At 38.6% G+C, this 22,806-nt stretch overlaps 1 protein-coding gene across 1 annotated transcript in view; it reads left to right on the forward strand.

Annotated features, from left to right (window-relative positions):
- Positions 1–321: 321 nt before the first annotated feature.
- Positions 322–22,806, forward strand: part of NETO1 (neuropilin and tolloid like 1) — an 89,209-nt gene continuing 66,724 nt past the window's right edge. Inside the window, exons 1-4 of the mRNA XM_060120935.1 lie at positions 322–456; positions 2,496–2,549; positions 2,786–2,920; positions 7,639–7,887. Coding sequence (XP_059976918.1) covers positions 429–456; positions 2,496–2,549; positions 2,786–2,920; positions 7,639–7,887 — 466 coding nt within the window. The 5' untranslated portion in view covers positions 322–428. The remainder of the gene's footprint in view (positions 457–2,495; positions 2,550–2,785; positions 2,921–7,638; positions 7,888–22,806) is intronic.

A 22,806-nucleotide genomic window follows, 5' to 3' on the forward strand; every position in this document is an offset into this window, starting at 1 on the left:
CGCCGCCCGGCCCCGGCTCGGGACACCCCAGGGCTCGCCCGCGCGCCGACTGCCCGCGCGCCCTCCTGACGGCTGCGGCGGCGGCGGTGATGCAAAGGAGGAGGGTGCTGCCGCCGGCGGCGCTGATGGTGGCGCCCGGCGCCCGGGTGTGAGGCGCGCGTCACGGCGAGGATGCTGCTGGCCTCGCGGCGCTGAGAGGGCGAGCGCGAGCCCGGGGCGGAGGACGCACGGGTCCGGATCTTGCTGCCGTGTGGGCTCCGATCTCCTTCTTTCCTCTCTCACTTCCCCCCACCTCAACCCCCCTTCATTTGCTCTTGGTTTGCATATCCAAAACACCTCTCGACTCCGACCTCTCCCCGACCACTGGAAGTCTCCCTGTCTCTAAATGGAATTAGTGGAGATCGGAGCCTCGGGTGTAACGAACAGACATGATCTATGGACGCAGTTTGTTTCACAGTGAGTACCTTTCCCGCCGCGCCGGGGCTCTCCGGGTGCCGTCCTCCCCGCCTGCCCTCCCTCGTGGCCGAACGCGCAGGGAAAGCCTGGCCACCGCCGCGCTCCCGCCGGACCGCGCAGGCCCCGCGAGTCTGGGGCAGATGTAAACTTTCTGTATCGCAGCATCATAGAACCGGCGTGCGGGCTGCGCAAGGCGGTGGTCACTGGATCGCAGAATCTGCCGCGGAAAACAGCCTTTCCGTGGGCAGGAACATCCCGGGGCAGAGCATGGCGAGTAGTTCGGGGGTGGGCACGTGCGCAAGAGCGAGGTGGCCTGTGGAAAGAGGGAGAGAGCTGGCCTGATAGTTCCTTTCGGGGGCTACTGAGCTCGGCCGGCCCGCCTGCCCACCCCCGTGGGTAGTTTGTGGTTCACCTGAACGCAGCCCCCGAGGGGAGGGCGAGGGCCAAGCTCAACTCTTCCGGAGAGTAGATAGCCCTCTAGTGTTGCTTCACGAGTGTGTGGTGCGCGTGCAATTGGGGCGGGGGGGGGGAGGATTGGATGAAAATAGTGTCAGAAGTCATCGAGTAAACGGCAGTGTAAGAAAATCTATGGTGGAAATCTCACAGTTTTATAAAGCAAGGATTAGGGTGGCTATGCCACGCAAAGGACCGGCTTTGCCGCTGTGTTAATCACAGCACACGCTCCACAACGTGATGCCAGCAGAACAGGAAAAGCTGAGTGAAAACACCCAAACTCCAGCTTGATACTGATGGCTGTACACCCGGGTGTGTGCGCGTGCGTGTGTGTAGGTGTAGAAACACGGCAAGTTAAAGTAAGGCTTTTGTTTTCCTACCTGAGCACAGACAATAGCAACGACTGATATTTTCATCTAAAAGCAGAGAGCCAGGCTAGAGTACAAAGTACAATAATTGACATCATTTCTCAAATACTAATAGCAAGGCCCACAGACTTTTCCTGGAATAATCTTTAAGCATAAATTTGTAAGATCCTGTAGTGAGCTTTAGTTAAGGAAAGCATTATGAATTATACCTTCCCTTTTCCAAATGCGTTTTTAAGTGGACGTACGATTATACACCTAATGGAACTTAGGGCTTTTAGGTAATCGAGCAACAAAGTCAATAATAAAAACAGAAATAGAGAATGAAAAATCAGAAATTATGAAGACTAGATGACTTTCATGCTTTTCTCAGTTTTAGGCTTTGCAAAAATATTAAGTAAATCAAGGATATGGAAGTAAAACAGAAGGGCAAGTTTCAGTGGTCTTCGTAGATTTACTGTTAAGTTACAGATCAGAGGCTCTTTCTGATACTGGAAAAACTGACTCAATAAAATGCTTATAGAAATAACCTTTCTCAAAATTATAAAATATTTCTGGATAATACTAAATATTAAATCAAAGTTAAGGCTAGAAGAGATGAACTTCAGAGCTTAGAAAATGCTGAGGACTGGGGTTACTTGGTAGTTCATCATTTTATAAGAAATATTTTTAATTATGCTGCTTAATACCGTCAATCCACATTAGTCTGTTTTTCTTCTTTTCCCCTCCCCCGACCTGCCGTAGGATTTTGCCTAAGTATTTATTTTCTAAAACACAATAACATGGTTGATGAAAATACAACTTTTCCTTTTCACCCTTTTACCTGCTGTCCCTCTTTCTTCCTTTAGAGATGCTAGCAAGGTCATTCACAAAGAGCAGCTCAGACATACTCCTGAAATCCTGCTGTAATGGGACATTAGTAGGTGACAGTATTAACTCTTTAGTCTTGAAGTCTGCATTTGCCTTAGGAGTTTGGGTCTCAGCCATTCCTAACTGGCATTACTTCCTGAGGAGATTCCTAAGTTGTCCTGATTTGTACAATTTATCAGTACAAATTTGTACATTTTATCAGTTTTTGCAAGTTCTGAGTCTACTCGGAATAGTTAAAAGTGATAAAGTAACCTTCTTTGATATCATTTTATCTTTAAATTGTTATGTTGTTATAGAATTTGATCATTTCGGTGTACATTAAGCTTTCTAATTTTTCTTTTTTTGTTTCAGTTGTAGCAAGTTTAATCATCCTCCATTTGTCTGGGGCAACCAAGCAAGGAACAGGTGTGTTTCTTTGGAAAAATGCAAGTGGAAGACCTCCAGTCACTTGCATTTTCCTATTTTCCCCACATTCTTAATATTCCAGACTATCTGAGCATTTTATAGTGTGTATAATTGATTGGTTTTGACTACGACACCATTTAGAAGTTAATTTACTAATGGATATTGTAAGAATGTACTCTCTATTTTTAGTTTTATAAAAAATTGGATAGTGGCTTAAAAAAAATTTTTTTTTCCAGAAAAGCAAAGCACCTCAGAAACGAAGTCTGTGCAGTGCGGAAGTTGGACAAAACACGCAGACGGAGGTGTCTTCACCTCTCCGAACTATCCCAGCAAGTACCCCCCTGACCGGGAGTGCATCTACATCATAGAAGGTGAGGAAGCCAGTGCCAGAGCTGGAGAAAACATTCAGCTAAATCTGGCCACCTCTAAGCTTTGGATGGACAATATGCATACAGACATTGCAAAAATTGGTTTTGGAGACCATACACATAAATATCTCTGAGTGAATCAAATAGCTGTAAAACCTGGGGTCCAGTTAATTATTGAAATTATTAGTAATGGTTTATAAACAGGTAAATTCTGGGAAATAAAAAGAAATCAACAACAGTTTATTTCGCAGCTCATGTAATTGATTTGGAATTCTACATTAATGGAATGGATGCATGGTTGGCATAATAGTACCTAATGTGTAACAGTTTTGGCAACTGGTATAGTTTTGGCTTAATAATTAGTAGAATAACCGATACATTTGTTATTTTTCTCTTAAATAATATGAAGCACAAAAAACATATTCTCGTCGGAAGTACATCTATGATCATATTTTCCAAATGTCAATCTGAATAGCCATTGTCTTAGTTTGTGCTCACAAGTGATATTTTCGTACTTTCATGCCAAGGTCAGGATTCCAAATGATGATGCTTCTTTTCATCATTTTTTCCCCAGCTTGAAGGATAAAAAGTGCTGAAAAAGGGATTCAGTTCTCTTTGAACATTTTCCATTTCCATTACCCTTGTAGACATGTCTCTATTAAGGATGATACTGATACACGAACATTTCATCTAGTGATAGAAGTTTTCAATATTATGTGTTAGTACTTAATAGCCCAAAACTTTCAACCTCCCCAACCCCTGTGTTCCCCCAACACACACACACACACACACACACACACACACACACACACACAGAGTTACCTTAACAAAGATGGTATTTATGCTCACTGTTTACTTATAAGCAAGGAACATGTTAATTTGATAGATCTTTCAACTTAAAAGATGTTCTGGTTAACTGATTTCAAGAATTTCATTTAGAAATTTTTTTTTGTAATTTCTGGACCAAGATCTTTCCTCTCTTCTTGTCATGCTTCAAGTTGAACTTTTAGCAAAGATACACCATATTACAAGAAGAAGAGAGAGAAATAAGCTCTGATAATAAAAGCATAAAGTTGAGAAACTGAGCTCCGGCAGTTTTTCTTCCTCTTATGATAGATAGAAAAGGAGACTGAAATGTGGAAATTCTGGGTTAAAATTAGCTGTTCTTTCTATCAAGTTAATATTACATATCTGTTATGTGTAGTAATACATATACTGTGTAATTGTATCGTGTAGTACTAATTTAAGATCCTCGACTGATTGAATTTGAGGATGTGAAAACCCACAGATACAAATACAGAGGGCCAAGGTAGGGACTTGAGACTTGAACATCCCTGGATTTTGGTGTCCAAGGAGGGTCCTGGAACCATCCGCCTCTCCTCTCCCCTGCTGCCTGCAGGGACCTAGGGACGACTTGTGTACATATACATATATATATATATACATATACATAGATATTTAATCATAGAAATTTGGTATTTTTGTTGTCCCTGCTGTACATATAAGGAAACTGAGGCACAGAAGGGTTAAATGTCTTGCTTAACTTCATATAACATAATCTGTGTTTTGAAGCAACAGTATTTCAAAACTACAAATTATTAAAAAATAACATCAACTAATTCTCTTGTAATTCAGAAGAAAATCTTTGCATGTTAATTGTGCTTTCATGTTTATTCTTATTGATAATTTAAATGCATTGCTAACATTTGATTCTAATATCATGCACATATTTGCATTCATTCGTAGTCATGTCAAGGACAAAACTTAAAAGTTGGGCAATAAATAGAACCTCCTGTCACTGTTAATCATACTTCTGTACCCATCTTGAAATACTTCATACTTGTCTTTTTTTCCATTCATACATTCATTTAACAAATATTTGCTGAACCACTCTTGTTCAGAGAGTATTGAACAAAATAGACATGGTACTTGCCTTATGGAACTTACAATGTGGCCTGGGGACTATGCTTTTTTCAGTAAACAATCTCAAGTGGCCCCGAGATGAGCAGTTTTGGAATAGAGAGAAAGACAAGAAGTCTATAAGGAGGAAGAGATGCTTACACTCAGTTCTAAAGAACATTCAGGAGATAATCGTCCTCTGTGTAGAATAGCGTGTGCAGAGGTTCAGAGCCGCGGTGAGGTTGGTTACACACGTGTAGTATCATAGGGTGTCTGCAGAGGGTGAGGAGAGCAGCAAGTGAGGAGTCTGAAGGGCAGGTGGCCTCAGATAAAGGAGAACTTGGCATCCATCTTCCACCCAGGCAAGTTTGGACTTTATGTTACAGACAAGCGAGGGCCATTGAAATAACTCGAGAAAAATAATAAGGTGAGATTTCGATGAAGAAACTAGAGGAAGAGAACGTAAGCTGAAACTATCGTGAAAGGTGGAGTAAACCGTAGGAGAAGCCTGAACTACGGAAGTGACATTGATGGTGGAGTCAAGGGAACAAATGAGAGGTATTTGGGAAACCGAGTCTTGCGTGACCGGATGTAGGGATGAGAGAATAGGCAATCTCAGGACTATTCTAAAGTTTTGGCCTGGTGATGTCTTACATGGAATTGCCACGTCAGATAAGGAATAGAGGTGGAGAAAGAGGGGGTTAAAGGAAAAATAATGTGTTCCATTTGGTGTTTATGGAGGTGTCTCATGAAGAGATTGGATGTGTGGTCTTCAGTTCAGTGGATAGCTCTGGGATAAAAATATATATTTATAGGTGATAAATATAGTGCTTGCTGTTGAGGCTGCGAGTATGAATAAAATTACCCAAAGCGTATTTGGAGCACTATAACTCTTTTGGAAAATCCAGATGCTTGGGTCTGCCTCCAGGAATTCTGATTCAATTGGGCTTAGACGGAGCTGCAGACATTATTATATTATAATCTCTTTCCATTGGGATGCTAGTGGCATCCAGAACCCTGGTCTAGAGAGAGAGGAAAGAAGACATAGAATAGATTTCTGGAAAATGACATGCAAGGGAGGGCAGAGTAAGGAGAAAGTCAACACGGACTGTGAAGGAAAAGCCAGAGAATATCAGGATCCTATTTTTTTTGTAAGTCTCTAATTTTCAAGCAATCATGTATCTCAACTCTATATACATTTTGATACCCACGCGTGCAAGGCTTTAGTTTCGAAGCCATTCAAGGGTGATCAATATATATTTAAGAACTGGTGTGGGGGGACAGTAGTCATTCCAAATGATTGCTGACCACGTGGGAAGCAGGGCCTGCCATGGCAGGACTTAACTTTCAAGTTTCTGGAGGGGACTGGTCTTTAAAGAGCATCAAGTGGCTAGAAAGCAACTGAAGGACTCAAGACAGCAGTTTACTAACTAGGATCAACGCGTGGCTATTTCAACAACTGTAATGGGTATTCTGGGGGTACTCTGGCTGAGTATCAGCCTGGAATGCCAGAACCTTGAACAGTTTTGACCATGACAAGGGAAGAATGGAAGGGCACTAGCGAATGCATCCATGTGGAGGTTTATGGAGCTGCTCACCCTATCAGGCTCTTCCATGGTTATTTAAAGAGCTGTAAACACGTTTATGAAGATAAATTCATTTATAATTCACCCAACAAAGATTTTTTTTTTGAGAAATTCTCAATGACAAGTATTGTGCATAAATGCTGAAAAAAGGTGAATAGATATGGGTTTTGTCTTTAGTAAGTAGATGTAGAGAGGAGATTTTTTTTTTTTAAGCAAGATTTTCCCACATAAACAGGAGTTGGATTGGAGGTATATATGTACTCAAGAAAGTGGGAAAACACACGAAAGCCTAAAAGAGCATGCTGTTTTAGAAAACATGATATGCCTAGAGTGGCCTGAACGTAGGCTGTATGTGAGGTGAAAAGACCCTGGCAGGGTGAGTTGTTGGATACTTCTAAGAAACCTATACGTCAAGTGAATTGATCATTTTCCTATAGCTGATAGAGAGTTGCTGAATAAGTTTAAACCTGAGAATGACATGATAATATTTGCGTTCTAGGAAAATTACTCTTAGTATCCCTCCACACACACTTCAATCTAATCAACACATCTAATTGGGGCTATTTGAATGGGTTAACTCCATGCTGAACAGTTCTCAAGTTTCTGACCTTAAAACTGGATTCTCCTGAAGACGTGGGAAAAGTGACAGAGAGATGCCTCTCTACTTTTTAAACCTGGCTCAGCAGGTTTTCACAAAACTACTGTGATTTGTTCATTCTGTGTTAGATATTGAAGTGGTCATTTTATATCAGATCATATTTTGTGCAACATCATCAGTTTTAAGAAGCATCTCTTAGACATTATTATGGAAGTATTATCTCTTAGGATGCTAAGAATAACAAAGTTGCTTAGCGTTTCTATGCATATCACAGTCAAAATTTGATAGGAGTTATACAGATAAAATCTGAAGTAGAATCAGAGAAACCAAACTACGGATTTAAAAAGAACCTTCTAGAGCTTCCCTGGTGGTGCAGTGGTTGAGAGTCCGGCTGCCGATGCAGTGGACACGGGTTCGTGCCCCGGTCCGGGAAGATCCCACATGCCGCAGAGGGGCTGGGCCCGTGAGCCATGGCCTCTGAGCCTGCGCGTTCAGAGCCTGCGCGTTCAGAGCCTGCGCGTCAGGAGCCTGTGCTCTGCAACGGGAGAGGCCACAACAGTGAGAGGCCTGCGTACCGCAAAAAAACAAAACAAAAAGGACCTTCTAGACATAATCTTTCTTTTTTTTTTTTTTTTCAGCTGCCCCAAGACAGTGCATTGAACTTTATTTTGATGAGAAGTACTCTATCGAACCTTCTTGGGAGTGCAAATTTGATCATATTGAAGTTCGAGATGGACCTTTTGGATTTTCTCCAATAATTGGACGTTTTTGTGGACAACAAAATCCGCCTGTAATAAAATCCAGTGGAAGATTTCTATGGATTAAATTTTTTGCTGATGGAGAGCTGGAATCTATGGGATTTTCAGCTCGATACAATTTCACACCTGGTAAGTGGGGGCTTGTTTTTTTCCCTATATCTTTTCCTTCCTTGATTTTCTGTCTTCATACTATAAGATCTTTTGTAAGACAACTTTATAATTTCCAAAGAGTTTCCCAGTTCTATTTAAAACCAAACCTACAATACTTTCTCTTTGCATTTCATTAATTCCGAAAGGAAAATAATTTTTCTTTAAAATTTAGCCTACACTAGAGGTACAGCATAGTGACTCAGGGGTCTACGTGGTCATCAGCAGCACAGTTCATTCGTTGGACTTCCGTTATGCTGAAACGTGTGATTTGAGAGGCCGTCTGTAATAGAGAAACTAATTATGCATTGAATCCCAGTAAACTTGAAAAGGCAATTGCAATATTGTAAAATGTATCCATCAAAATGATCTTTGGAGAACTCAAATAAAAAATTCATTTGTTCTGAAAATTATAATTTTTTTTGAAAATTATAATTTTTAAAGCAAATGGGTCTTAGTATAAAGCAGTCAGTCTAATCTCTTTTCAGAAATGCAAATTCCAAAGAGTTGTGGTAAAAGGAAAAGTGAGCCCCGTTGCAGCCAAACACCCATTTGCAAGGTCTGGCATGCATTAGCTGTTATATATAATTATCTATTCTATGTCAGTTTTCCTTTTAACCTGTTGATATTAAAAAGGGTCTGTGATGTTGACTGGCTCACTTTATGATGAGTTATCATTTAATATAATAAAAATTGGTTATATTTTTAAACTGCAAGAACATCAGGCTGAAGCAATTTGAGATTTGATGAAGTCACTTTTTTTTAATGGAAAAATGACTCAACTTACATAAAGGACATTATTTATTTATAATTACTTTTTTTTAAGTTTGTACATATTGTTTTACTCAGGTTATAAAAGATAATACATTAAATTGGAATATATGTAAACTTTGTTCAAGTTTCCATTCCATGTTACAGAGGTAACATCAGAGCAGGGCTATGATGCTCAGTTCAAGCACTAACATTTTTGAAATAATTAATATAAGATTAATGAGGACTTTTATTGTGATATTATGGTTTAATAATATAATAATTAAAATAAGTAAGATATTAACCCTACCATATGCCTTAGCCTTAAACATTAGGAATATTTTTATAATATCTCTAAGAGATTGTGGTTTTTATTATGCTTTGCTAATAATATTGGATTGGTCACAAAAGTCATGGGTATTTCACATGTGGCAATCAAACCGATTCGATGTGTTCCAGGAAGGTGTAAACACTGAGATTACTTTATTAGTGCTAGAGTTTTCAATGGAAATATATATATATATTTTCTTAACTGCTAATTTTGAGTATAACTAGGATCTAAAAATAATGGCACATGGTATGATCTAGGCTTTTGTAAGTTATATTTTCACCTTGAGACTGGTGATCATGGGAACAACGTGAGAGGATCTAAAACTGTAGTTTCATTAGAGATGTAGGGTCAACTAACATACTTTATCGACTTAAGCAATTCTATCCACGTTTCCAGCTCTACTTGAGATACATAAATGGTGGCGTTCAATCTGATATCCTAGGTTTTCCAAAGCTTCTTTGTTCCCCAGCATTGTTCTTCGCTCCTTGTTTCTTTAGATCCACCTTGCTTCATCTGTAGAAGAAGATTTTATTACCAGGAACATCTGAATCAGAGGGGAATGTGAGGAGATGATTCCATGTAATTAAGAATGAGTTAAGGATAGACTGAGGCTTCTGCTGTCACTCAGAGAAGCTTGAGTGAAGGGTGCCGGGAAACCTACACTTGGCATCCGAGGGGAAAGCAGGACCATAAAAAGGAGTTGTGTAAAACTTCCATGACTGCACAAGTTGACACGCTGTGGCCCAAGGACGTTGCCTGAGTGGCGCAGTCATCTACAGCTCATTCCATAAAGAGGCAATATTGAGGAGGCCACTTAGTTAATGTAGGAGGAACTGGGTAGGGATTAGTGATCATTTAGACAGCGTTTAGGGAATAGGGAGTCAGGCGGGCTTTAGTTTAATTTGGGCTTCGTTTTTACTTGGTGGTATGCTTCAAGCGGTGACCTGTGGGAACTGAGAGAGCTCCTCAAGTCAACTTAATCATTTACGTGATAAAGCATTGCTGAGATCTCGAGGGCCCCAGGGTGGGATGCACATTGGAGGAGAGATCTTCCCACCCAGTCACCCCGAAAACTGGACTCCAGCACAGCTGTGAGGAACACTGGTTTTGGAAGCAGATTGGGCTTCCAATTCTAGATTTCTTATTTCTTGCTTGCTGTAAACTCTGGACATGATCCTTCATGTTCTATGCTTCAATATTTTTATTTGTAAAGTAGGGATAATATGGATTACTCACAAGATTGTTTGAAGATTGTTTGATTATCGACCAATGCATATTTATGGATTTCTTCACTTCCTATAAGATCTCAACTGTTGATAGCTATTATTGTATTAATTTGATCACGTGTTCTTTAAAAGTAAAGGAGGCTTGGCATAGTTTATTGGGAGAGCAAGTGTCCCAGACTTTTTAAATTACAACTTCTCTTTCCCTGATTTTTTGGGATGGATATGAAAAACTAATACCACACGATGTCACTTTTCCTTATTAGGTTTAAGTGGGCCTAAGTCTCCACATGAGGCTTATAGTTATTTCTGATAGCGGTCATAAAATATGTTAGAGCAGAAATAGCAGTAGGAAGGCTAGGTGGTCCTTATTATTTTTGAGAATTTACCATAATCTGGGATCTGGATCTTAATTTACAGTCCCAGAAACTTGATGTCAGCAGTGAGAGTGTACCCACTCTTAGGAATGAATCACATTAACCAATATACCAATATACATATATACATACATGTGAATGTACACACATATACATACATATGAATATATACATGTACATATATGTACACGCATGTAAACATACTTTTTTTTTTTTTTTTTTTTGCGGTACTCGGGCCTCTCACTGTTGTGGCCTCTCCCGCTGCGGAGCACAGGTTCCCGGACGCGCAGGCTCAGCAGCCATGGCTCACGGGCCCAGCCGCTCCGCGGCACATGGGATCTTCCCGGCCCGGGGCACGAACCCGCGTCCCCTGCATCGGCAGGTGGACTCTCAACCACTGCGCCACCAGGGAAGCCCACACATTCATTTTTAGTAAGAATTCTTAGAATCACACAGCTCAGTGTTTCTTGTAAGCGACCGTACATGGGCATCCAGATTAGAATCAGAACATTGTACAGTGAGTGTGAAATCCAAATATTGGATTTCACATATTTCACATATTCAATCCAAATATTGAAGCATGTTTAATAGCATCCAGCGAAGGTACGTGATGATTCATCTTGATAACATGGACCATTTTTCCCAATGATGCTCTAGGTCCCAAATTGCCATGGGTCAGTACCCCTGTCCAGCCTTCAGCTTCGGCCATGCCTGACTGGGACACTAATTTGTGTCAACTCTTATCTCAAAACTTGTTTCTATCTCTTAATATCTGAATATCTTTGACTTCCTTTCTGAGTCAACTTTAAAACATAGCCTTTTAATCCCTTGCTCCTGAGTTCCTAGGAGCTACTTCTGAACTGGTGGTCGCTGAGAACTAGCCAGCCGAAGATCATGTGTGGACTTGGAGGGCAGGAAGGCAGAGCCAGAGAAGATGCCACAGACACACACTTAAAGGGGTTTTCCGTCTTCAGGCACATTTTGATGACTCCGTAGTTTTTATGTTATGGATGTTGTTGTCTGTAGATACTGTGCCATTACCTGGGTCCACAGTGCAACGGTGAATCACCTAGGAGTATAGTCTAGCAAGCACAAGAAGGATCGTGAGACTGAGGAACAGTCAGAGAGAAGTCAGCCTGTCAAACCCCCAGGGCCTGCAGAAATGAAGGACAGTGTGAGGTTCGAAAAAGGGCCAAGGAACCCAGAGCCCTGGTGGGAGCCTCCAGGTGATGCCAGTTGGGAAAACCTCTCTTCTTCCTGTGCAAGCACAGTTGTGTTGTGAGGTCTCCTCAACATACGCTCTCCTACTTCCATGAAGAGAAATGTCAGAATCACTGAAAATGTTAAAAGTTATATGATGCAAAATTTGATAACCCACAGATAATTTAACGAGAAAACATGTAGAAGTGTCCATTGCAATAGACTGATACTGTTTTCTCATCTTAATGTTTTTCTTAAAAACATTTAAACCAAATGTGTTATAGAAAAATGAATCATGAGAAAATATTTTATAATGAAATTACCTTAATAATACTGGCATAGCATCCACCACACTCATAACGATGATTACTTTAGATGATGTGGGTGGATGAGAAGGAACTGAAGGGACCAAGAGAGATACAGTGAACTTCTATCAGCGTTATCAGTAATGCTTAAATTTTTGTAAAGGATACAACATTGTTTTTTGTTACTACTAATGTAAATAAAAGTATTTAAATCAAAAAAAGAGAACATACCATAGTTGGTAATTTTTAAATGAATTGCTATTAGAATTTTAAATGTATTTTTAAATGAATTTTTAAATTTGAATGGAAGTTTAGAAGAGGGAATACCATTTCTCCACAATCTACTTTTTTTTTTTTTTTTTTTACTTACACTGCGAATGCCTTTTCAGTAGAGATTAACTCTTCCCCGTATCCAGCTGCCCACATGCCTCAATTTTCTTTGTTGATTGAAAATATGAACTAAGGAGAAAACATGTAACTGTATTCGCTGTATCCCCGGTCCAGAGGCATATTATCAAGGACTTTATTAGATATGAAGAAAGAAGAACGTCCAGGATGTTCTACTCTGGGGGAAAGTAACCCTTTCAATCTCTGTAGGAACAAATATCTCTTGTTAGTCTTGTGCTTTCCTTCCTAATGAAGAGATTTTCTCCTCTTCACAGACCTAGAATGTGATGTTTTTGGAATCTTCCTCTTTTGATGTTATTTTTTCTGAACTAGTTTTGTGAAACAAGGTTACACACACCCTACTGGAGAAATTTAATTTAAGGATTATGCCTCAAAGTACCAAATAGGGGAGGTCGAGTTAGGTATTGGCTTAGGAGTGAGTGGAGTTGTTAACTCTGTTGAAATTATTAGGATCTTTGTACTTAGCACCTTTCATCTGAGCAGCCCGAGGTGTTTTAGGGACGTTCTGCCCAACTTCTAGCCTCCTGAGAAACTCCACGCTGATTGACTTCAAAGGCAATGGAAAGGATACACTGCAGTACAGTGATTTAAATGGAGTGTTTTAAAAAGATTTCCATGCATATTAAATGAAATATATTATGTAGGTAAAATATTGTCGTGGACTCGATGTTACTTTAATTATCTAATGCAGTGCTTTTCTTTCTGTCTGAAATGCGAATGCATGTGTGAGTATTAACCATGTTGAAAATTCCTAAATTTTCTTGTCTAGAAAATCAGAGTTCAGATATATGCTTCGGTGAGAAAGAAAAGAAACATTTCACCTGTCTGTTGATATCAGTTTTTCAACAATTAAACTTTAATTTGAATTTTGCACTAAAAGATGAAAGAAGTCAAAGAGGTTAATGTTAAATTAAGGACTTTGTCTGATTACTTTATTTTTAACATAGAAATAAAAGGTTGAATACATTTAGGTCAGATAGTATCATATTGTCTTTCTATTGTATTTACACTGTAGACCCCAAATATTCTAACGGCTGTCAAATGGAAAATGTATGAAACAAATTCACATTTCTCGTTGAGGCTTATTTTTCAAGAAATGAAATTAAAAACTTGAGAGTCACGGTAGGGACAAAATTATCAACGTGTAATGGTTACCAAAGATATTCGTGTGAGAGCAATTTCATCTATCTATCCTTACTCTCTTCTGCCCAGCCTGTGACTCGGTTGATCTGATGTGTAGAAAAGAGGGCTCAAGGGGAGGGCTGAGGAACAGAGAGAGAGAGAGAGAGAGAGAGAGGGAGGGAGGGAGGGAGAGAATGCTGTTTGGTCTAGGTGGGTGTTCAGGAGAGAAGTTGAGAGTGGGAGAGAAAATTTCCAGGATTAGCTCCCATCTGTACAGAGAATATTGAAAGCAGTGGCAAAGGAGAAGGAAGATTTTTAAAGAAGTTTCCTGTATGGAAAGAATGCCTTCCTTATCTTGTTGTTTCCTGGAAAGGTGGAGCAGAGTGTTTAGGTGTGTTTATATTTATTTAGTGGTTAATTGTTGGACTGCATGTTTTTGAAGATGGTACATTTGAGACTGGACCACGTGGAATCTCAAGTATATTTCCATTGTAGGTGTGTATTTTCTTTTGATCTGAAAGAGACCTTGAAGTTCATCTCATTCAGCCTTTTTATTTTAAAGATAAAGGAGCCAATGATCTAGAGAAAATGTGTTGCCCAGGTTCGTGAGCTCTGTGTAGCAGTTAAGTTACTGCTTGTTTATCAGTTACATAACCACTGTGCTGATACACCTTCTACAAAGGGTAGCGATCATGACTTTAATTACATCACATATTGCAAGTACTTTCAGTTTAGTTATATTAAGAAATTTAATTAAGGGATAATACTGTATCACCCATATTTCACCATTACTGGTGTATGAATTTTAAAATTCACCTTTCCCGTGTTGCCTGAAATGCCTATTAATTCACAGTGCTGAAAAAGACAATGATTTGTCTTCCCTCCCTCTACCTCTATTATAAAAATCTGCCTTTTCAGTCCTCCTGAGCTGGAAGTGTATGATTCATTTCCTGTTCTCAAATATCTGCTGTGACTGACCTGCTCAGTTGTATGTAGAATGCTCTCATGACTTGGAACCTGTGACTTACTTGCTGAGTACTCAAGGGAAAAGCGAATTTCTTTCTCCTCGATCTCCCACAATTATTCCTGCTTCCTAACACACGTGTCTCTTTGACTTCTTCTGCGGCCACTTGCTTCCAGTCACCAACACCATCCCTCTCCCCAGGGCTGCTGCGTACAGCTGTCATGTTAAGGACACTAGGTTGAGGGAGAGAGAAGGGCTGATTCCTTTCACATTCAGATGCCCAGGAGCAGACCCATATCCAGAAATGGGTACCATTTACTAATTGCCACAAGGGGGTCCTACGGACTAGCCCTGATCACGCACTGATCAATGATAACATCACCTCTGGACCCAATCACACAGTTGCGCCAACATCCAAGGACCAGCGTCCGCCCTTCACTAAAATTGTCCTAAACATTCAAGAAACAGAATGAAGAAATAATGCATATGTTCTGTCCCCATTTTGCATTCTCATGTTTTTTCTAGGTGTCCATAGTTATCAGCCTTTTTTGGTAAAATCTTCTCCTAGAAAACTCTTAACATTTAACTTATTATTGCATATTCAAGAAGTATGTTTTTCAAATGATAACATCCTACGTATTTTGCCTAAGAAAATATTATAATCTAGGTTTTCCTTTTTTAACATTTTTTCACAATAATTTGCTGATAGTTTGAGGCTTATTATTTTATTTCTGTGCAAAATAAATCAAACAATTATCAGGAAAACAACCCACAGTGTTAGTTTCTTGACCAAAAATGTTTTTTTATATTTTATAACTTGTGTGCCATTATAGCTATTTAAGTATAGCTCATGTAACTATTCTTAAAGTGAATTCACAGGATAACTTAATTTTCACTAGGCTGTATATGCCACTTACATGTATTCAACAAATATTTATTGACTTACTATGCTAACACTGTAAAAATACAGTATGTACAAGACATTATCCTCCCTACAATGAGTTCAATTTCTATAAGAAGAGAAAAATCACGTGTAGTAGACAGACTAATGCCCTTCCTCCTTCAAAAAACAATGTCTATGATCTAATTCCTGGCATCTGTGAATATATTTGGCTACACGACAATGGGAATTGAAGATAGTACGTTGGATTAAGGATGCTAATCAACTTACTTTAAGACAACAACGTTGGATTATCTGGGAGGGCCCAAGGTAATCACGAAAGTCCTTCTGTGTGGAAGAGGGAGGCCAAAAAGTCAGTGTTGGAGTGATGCAATGTGACCAGTACTCATATGGCCATTGTTAGCTTTGAAGATGGAAGGGCCCACGAGCCAAGGGATGTGGGCAGAGCCTCTAGAAGCTGGAAAGGTGAGGAGCGGATGCTCTCCCGGGGCCTCCAGAAAAGGAACAACACTTATGGACACCTTGATTTTAACTCAGCGAGACCCATTTCAGATTTGACATCCAGAACTGTAAGATAATATATTTGTGTTGTTTTGATAAACTTGTGATGACTTGTTATAGGAGCAAAAGGAAATTAATATAGTGAGTAAGTCATGTTTAAAATATGTGTTAAGATATGAGAAGTGATGTAAAAAGTAAACAAATGATGTAAGAATTCACCATTGAGACAGAGAGTATAACAATTTGAGTCTATCAATTCAAAATTTTAAAGTAATTTTGTTCCAGATATAAAATATCCAATGCTCTCAGCTGGACTTTCCTATACATAAATTGATACTCTATTTCTATATGTATGTATGTATCTCTCTCTCTATATATATATCTTTTGATTTTATGTAAATGCCATCTTTGTGCATAAATATGGCAGAAACCCCAACAAAATAGCAACTTGCGATTCTTTCCAAAGATGTGCATGGGATGCTGGTATTTTTGTTTGTGGCAATAATAGCTATTTGTAGAACCTGGCACTCTTCAAACCTCTGCCTCTTCATGGCATATCTGCCTGATGCCTTTGCTTCAAAAGAGCTATGCTGTCTGTTCCTGCTTGCTCACTTGGCTAGCTTCCCACCGTTCCACAGCTATGCTGACTTGCTTGAAATTCTGCTTCAGTACCTCCTTATGGCATTTTCCCTTTCCAACTAATTGCAGACACCTCACTTCAACCAGACTACCACAAGAATTTCAGAGTGATTATAATATAGTAGGACTATTCACAATCAGCAAGGCGAGTGCCACCAAAGAAATAAACTTGACTCTTTTAAGTGGAAGGACCTACTAGTCATACATATGTCACTTATATTCTGTTGTCTATTGATCATAACCCAAATCAGAAGACGGTTCTATCCCCTTGGAACTTTTCTTCTGAAATTTGCACTTCAAAGCCCCAAGGAATTTCTCTAAGTGATTCAAAGAGAAATGAGATACAGAGATCAGTACTACCTTAAAACATTCCCAGACTCTGTTATGCTTGCTGGTGCAGTCTGAAAGGAAAGTGTATTTCCTTTAGCAGATTTGGCAGGCAAACAAAGTAGAATTTGTAGAACGGTCAGTGGCTGTGCTGATGAACTAGGAAAGCAGAGATGGGGGTTGTATGGGAATGGTAGGTAAAGTCTGAAATAGAGGGTTTCCCTGGGCATGAAAATGAACCAGGCTTGCAGAGATCTGCTGTCGTAGATAATTGTTTAACTGGTGAAAAAATTATTCTTAGCTATTTTTCATGTGTAAATTACTTTCCTTTAATAAGCATTTCCAAATAATATTTACATCTCAATTTTAAATTAGAAGAAGATTATCATTTAAAATATCATTTAAAAATAATACAACCATGCTTATTTTTTGTTGACAGCTGTTGTACCATTTGTATCATTTCCATTCTGTCCATTTCACTTGTTATCCTCTTGGCTCTTCTTGTGTTTCTGTGACCACCCATCCCTTCTCAGCTCCTCTCGGTACCCTGAGCAGTGGCTACATACCCCTTTCCTTGACAGCTCACAGGCAGTGTGTCTCCCACTAGCTTCTACCTACTGCTTACCACCTTCTATTCACAGGCTGCTGAGTCCCCAGGTCCTACATTATGCCTCCTGACCCTGCCAGCCCCATTTTTTTGGTCTGCTCCCACATTTTCTAGAAAAAAATTCGGATATCATTTCCATCTTAACTATTTTTGAGCCCTTGATATAGGAGAAATGTAGTGATTATATGAATAAATAGGGTGTTCCGTTTCCTGTTCAAAACGTCAGTGTTGGTATTTATGGTCTTTGGGCTACACTTTTCACGTCTAGCTTGAATTGGATATCGGTTTTTCTTCTAACAATACTTACATGCTCCGTTTTAGATCATAAAGTAATCCACAATAAAGCCCGACTTTTTGTTAACTTAAGGCAAATTGGCTCTAAGGATGTGATTTGGTATGTTTTCTCATTATCTATGGACGGAATGTTCTTTTATGCCTGTGAGGTACCCATGTTCTAGAAAAGTTCCTCATGTTTTCAAGTTATTTTCAATGTAACCTATCTTTCCTCATCAGGGAGAAAATTAATAATTTGAGGCCATAATTTACAATACATAATTAAGTGAAAAGAGTTTAGTTTTGGTATTTCCTTTGAAATGTATAAGAGAATGATCATTTCCTTTCAGAGAATATTGGCAGTATGCTAAATCTTTGTTATAGTCTACCTGTATGGGTCTTCAGTTTTTCATTTCTGCATAAACCTATTTTTCTCAGTTTCATGGTTTTCTAATAGTTCCATATTATATGTACGTGTACATATATATGTATACATATATATATAAATATTTTTATTAAACATGGTCAAATGTGGTCCATAGTGCTAAATTGTCTAAGTTTTGGCTTGGAAACCTTCTCAATATGTGACTTGTGGCAACCGCAGTTTCCTTAATGTCTTAGAGTTTCAGTTTCCTCGTGAGACCAGCATTTGACACATTATCGTTATGGATTTTGCTACCTAACGATAAAGTCAAAATGTTAACATTACTTCCCATGTGACATGATATTCCCTGAGATCACATCTAAGCCTCTGATTCATTATTTCATAGATTTATTCAACAACAAGTAAAAGATTATTGACCCATAATTGGTCCAGACTGTACACTAAATGCTGAGATATGAAAATGATTGAGATGCAGAATCTACCCTTGAGGAACTTATCGTGTGTTTGAGGACATGAATACTTATACCCAATATAGTGAGTGCCGTGGCAGGTACACAGAGTGCTGGTACCTGAAGGATAAGTGGAGGCATCACCAGATGTGGCGCGAGATGTTTACCTCAGTGGCATTTGCCTGCACACCCCTCACCGCATCCTCTGGATGGATCATGTGTCCTCCTGTGCTCACCCAGCCATAGCTCCTTCATGCCCTTGTGACATGCATTATAACACGTCATACCAAACTTCTCAAGGGGAAGGAGCTTTGGTTTATACCTTTAAAATTTCTAGAGCTTCTTCAGTGTCTAGCATTAGCTGATATTTACTGAAATTTATATGAATGAATATCTAAATGAGTTAATGAATGAATGACTGGAGTTAAGTAACCAAAGAAGGTAGAACGAGTGAGATACCAGGTATGGAGAAGTTGGTAAAATGTATAGCAGGTAGTCGAGACCATTTGGAAAGTACATGTGTGGCTTTGAAAGGAGAGAAGTTGAGGTGAGACTGGTTCAGATAATGAATGGTTTTGTAAGCCATGGTGATGATACATACATAATTGTAGGTGAAGTAGGAAATATACTAATATTTTAAATTGAATTGCACTTTTTGAGACCTTTATTGCAGGCCTGTGATTTATCAGAATGCGGAGGATGGATTGAGTCAAGAGAGAATAGAAGCGCAGGAAACAAAGATAAACAGTTAAAACAATGCAGGTAAGAAACTGTAAGAACCAAGATGAGAGTAGTGTGTGCAGCAATGTAGTGAGAGAAAAAATTTGGAATCAGTGAGATTTAGTGACCCATTAGATGTGCATGTTGAGAAAGAAAAGTAGAAATGACTGAAGTTTCCATCCTTAATGATTTGGTGATTATGTCATAACTTCTGTTGGAGAATAAAAGGATAGAAAATGCTATGTTTGTTTTTAAAGATGTCGAAAGAGAAATACCAGTGTGGTATCTTTGTGGGCACATTGCAAAGGCTGTTAGCAATTTAGAGCTGACGCACGGAAGAGCAGCCCGGGAAGGTTAAGAAGTGAGCTAATTAGAGGACTAAGCACAAAACCCCAACTAATTATGACATCCAAAAATTAAAATAGAACATTATATGAGTTTGAGCTAATACTCTTGTCTAAGTAAGTTAGAATACAAAATTATATATTTTGGAATTTTACATTTTATTTGGTCTTAGCTTCTTTTTGGACAATTTTAGCCAGTAATCAATTGGCTTCAGTTTTTCTTTGAGTATAGGTGAACTTTAGCAATGCATTTTGTTCTTTGAAATAAGGGAAGAATATTTCTTCTGTCTCATGCTTGGAGTCTTCCAATGGTTAGGGACCTTTTCCTGAATTATGGAGAAACCTACTTCCCTGAGACTGGTTACAAAGGATGAGCTTCCCTGGGCTATTTTGAAAGGTGCAAGGGTAGATGTGAGCTGTACTGCATATTAAATGACAGATCATTTAATAGTATTTTCATTTCCTTTCTGTAGGACTTTGCCATACTCCCTTTTAGGAATGATGTCATTTATTTATACTTACTTTTGAATACATAATATCTCAATTATCAGGATGATTTCAAGTGTCCCGCAAGATTTGAAGAAATACATTTGGTTTAATTTAATGAATAGGCCAGGGGTGGGAGGGAGAAAAGAAAAGAGTTACTTTTCTCTATTCACTATTTCCTTGTCATTCAGACCGTATTTACTACTTTCTCTGTTGCTTGGTTCTATTGGATTTATGCTAATTGCAATTGCAAGCTATGATATTGTAAAACAGCAATGGTCTTCACTCTTGACTACAATTAAGATGGCAGGGATACGAAAGGGGAAATAATTTTGGAAAATAAAAATTAAATATATCCTACATATTTATAAAAAATAATTGCTTATCAAAAGTATTTGGATTGTTTATTAGATAAAACATCTCCCAATTTTCTTAATGAAATTGTCCAGCAGAAAAATACGTGATAAATGCAGTCATTCAAAATTAATTTAAATGAAATAATAGTATGATTAGGCAGTGATTCTTGCTTTCTACAATCTGATTATAAGATATTCATCGAAATAAAACTAATCAATTGTTGAGTTCTTGTTATAAGCCAGGGGTTGTTACATGACCCTGGATTCATTTGATTTTTATAGCCCACCTATGAGGTATTGTATCATTGCAATTCTTGTTTTGAATTTTTGAAAAGAAATATTTAAAATGTTTAAATATTGTGCTCAACGTCATCTCCCTAGCAAAGCTGAGATTTGAACACAAGAAATGTATATATTTAGGTATTATGCCCTGCTGTCAACAAATGTCTATTTGCTTCAGGGCTAAACTTCTCAAAAACATGGACCATTTTTCACCCTTTGTGATTTTACTGTGGGGCATTGAGGTGTTTTCAATGATCCTAGAATTTATCCTTTCTGTATATTTTACCATCGTTCAGACAACAGCAACATTTGTCCCTGTGATAATTAAGCAAAAAAAAAAAAATTTTTCCTTGGATTTTTAAAACCATAATTACAATATATTACTTTTATCATTGGCTTCACCATCATATAAATCACCAATATTAGTAACCAATAATAAAACTAATATGACATCATTTATATCTTATGAATCAACTTTAAACCCATACAACTGATATTTATATTTGTGAAGTACATTATAATATGCACTTGCCATAGAAAATAATTAGTCCATTCAATATATGTTGTCAACTAGTTTTAAAAAGGTGAATAACAATTTCAGATGCTGAAATAATAATGGACGACTTCATTTTGAATATTTCCTCCCATAAGTGTACTACTTTATATTTCTGTGTCCTTTTTTTAAAAACTAATTTTTAAACAATTTCAAACTTAAAGAAAAGTTGCAAGTACAGTGAACATATCTTCCCACCCTCTTACAAACCTTTTCAGAATGCATTTTGTTTTAGTTAAAAAATAGTATCAATTAGCTTACCTGTTCACTAAATTTCAGAAATAACTTATTTCCACCACACTTTCTTGACCATGAGTGTCAACATGATACAACCCCTAGTTTTAGTTGGTGGTGACAGGTGAGAGTGTCATGCAACACAGTAAAAAGAACACAGCTTTGGAGTCAGCCAGGCTGAAGCTAAGACTTTGCATCTGGGAACTCTGGCAACATAGTGGCCAAAAAGACACAGATTTGTGAAGTAAGGTGAACCTTAGTCAAGCTGCACTTAGGAGACTGTCCAGCTATTAACTAAAACATAACAATCAGCCTTTCTGATCTCCTTTGCCCTCTGCCAAGTGATTGTTACATTGACTGTTTGATCCAGTTTTGCAAGGATTAAGTAAGATCGTAATGTGTGTAACCTGTTTGGTAGGATCCTTTGCACCATCTTCTCCCACCTTGGGCCTGTTTATAGACGGTTAGAAAATATTTTGTCCCACCTACTAGAACCACAAATATAATAACAGTCATGGATCCATAGTGCAGATCTTACTGAAGGTTTCTCGTGGAGCTGGGTTAGGTAATTATTTCAAATATCAAAAAAGCACATTTTTTAAGTATTTATTTTAAGTATTTGCTTTCCCTCCAAATATTCTCTTCCTCCCCTAACCTCAAATGCTTCTCAGTCTTTCCATAAGCCTGGCTTCAACCTTGGGCTCCCAAATCCCTTTTCTCCAGCTCCTTGATGACCAAGCACCAGCTAGAAGAAGAGCTGTCACCAAAAGAGAAGCCTGCCAAGAACTCTTCCCCAAATTTATGCTGCTGGTAGTGGTGAGGAAGGGGCTCCCTCCTTTGGAAGATGTTTAGTACGGTGCCCGGGACTATAGGGGTTAGTGGGCACTCTACAAAAGGTAGCTAATGGCTTTATATTCAACTATTATGCTAGTCACCATTCATCTGCTCTACTTAATGACTACCAAGTTTTTCATTAGTCTCTTGCTGTGGTCATTTCTACTGTCAATCATTCTACCCTGAATCCCTAGAACAAACACTGATCTCACTAGAAATTTTACCTTCCCTTAAATTTACATGAGCCATAATCTTATACCTAGATTATTTGTTAAATCCCAGAGCATGATTTCCAAAAAAACTCTTTTTTTTTCCCTTTACCCCTGAACA

This window comes from Lagenorhynchus albirostris, chromosome 14, assembly GCF_949774975.1.
Source record: "Lagenorhynchus albirostris chromosome 14, mLagAlb1.1, whole genome shotgun sequence".
Classification (NCBI taxonomy): domain Eukaryota; kingdom Metazoa; phylum Chordata; class Mammalia; order Artiodactyla; family Delphinidae; genus Lagenorhynchus; species Lagenorhynchus albirostris.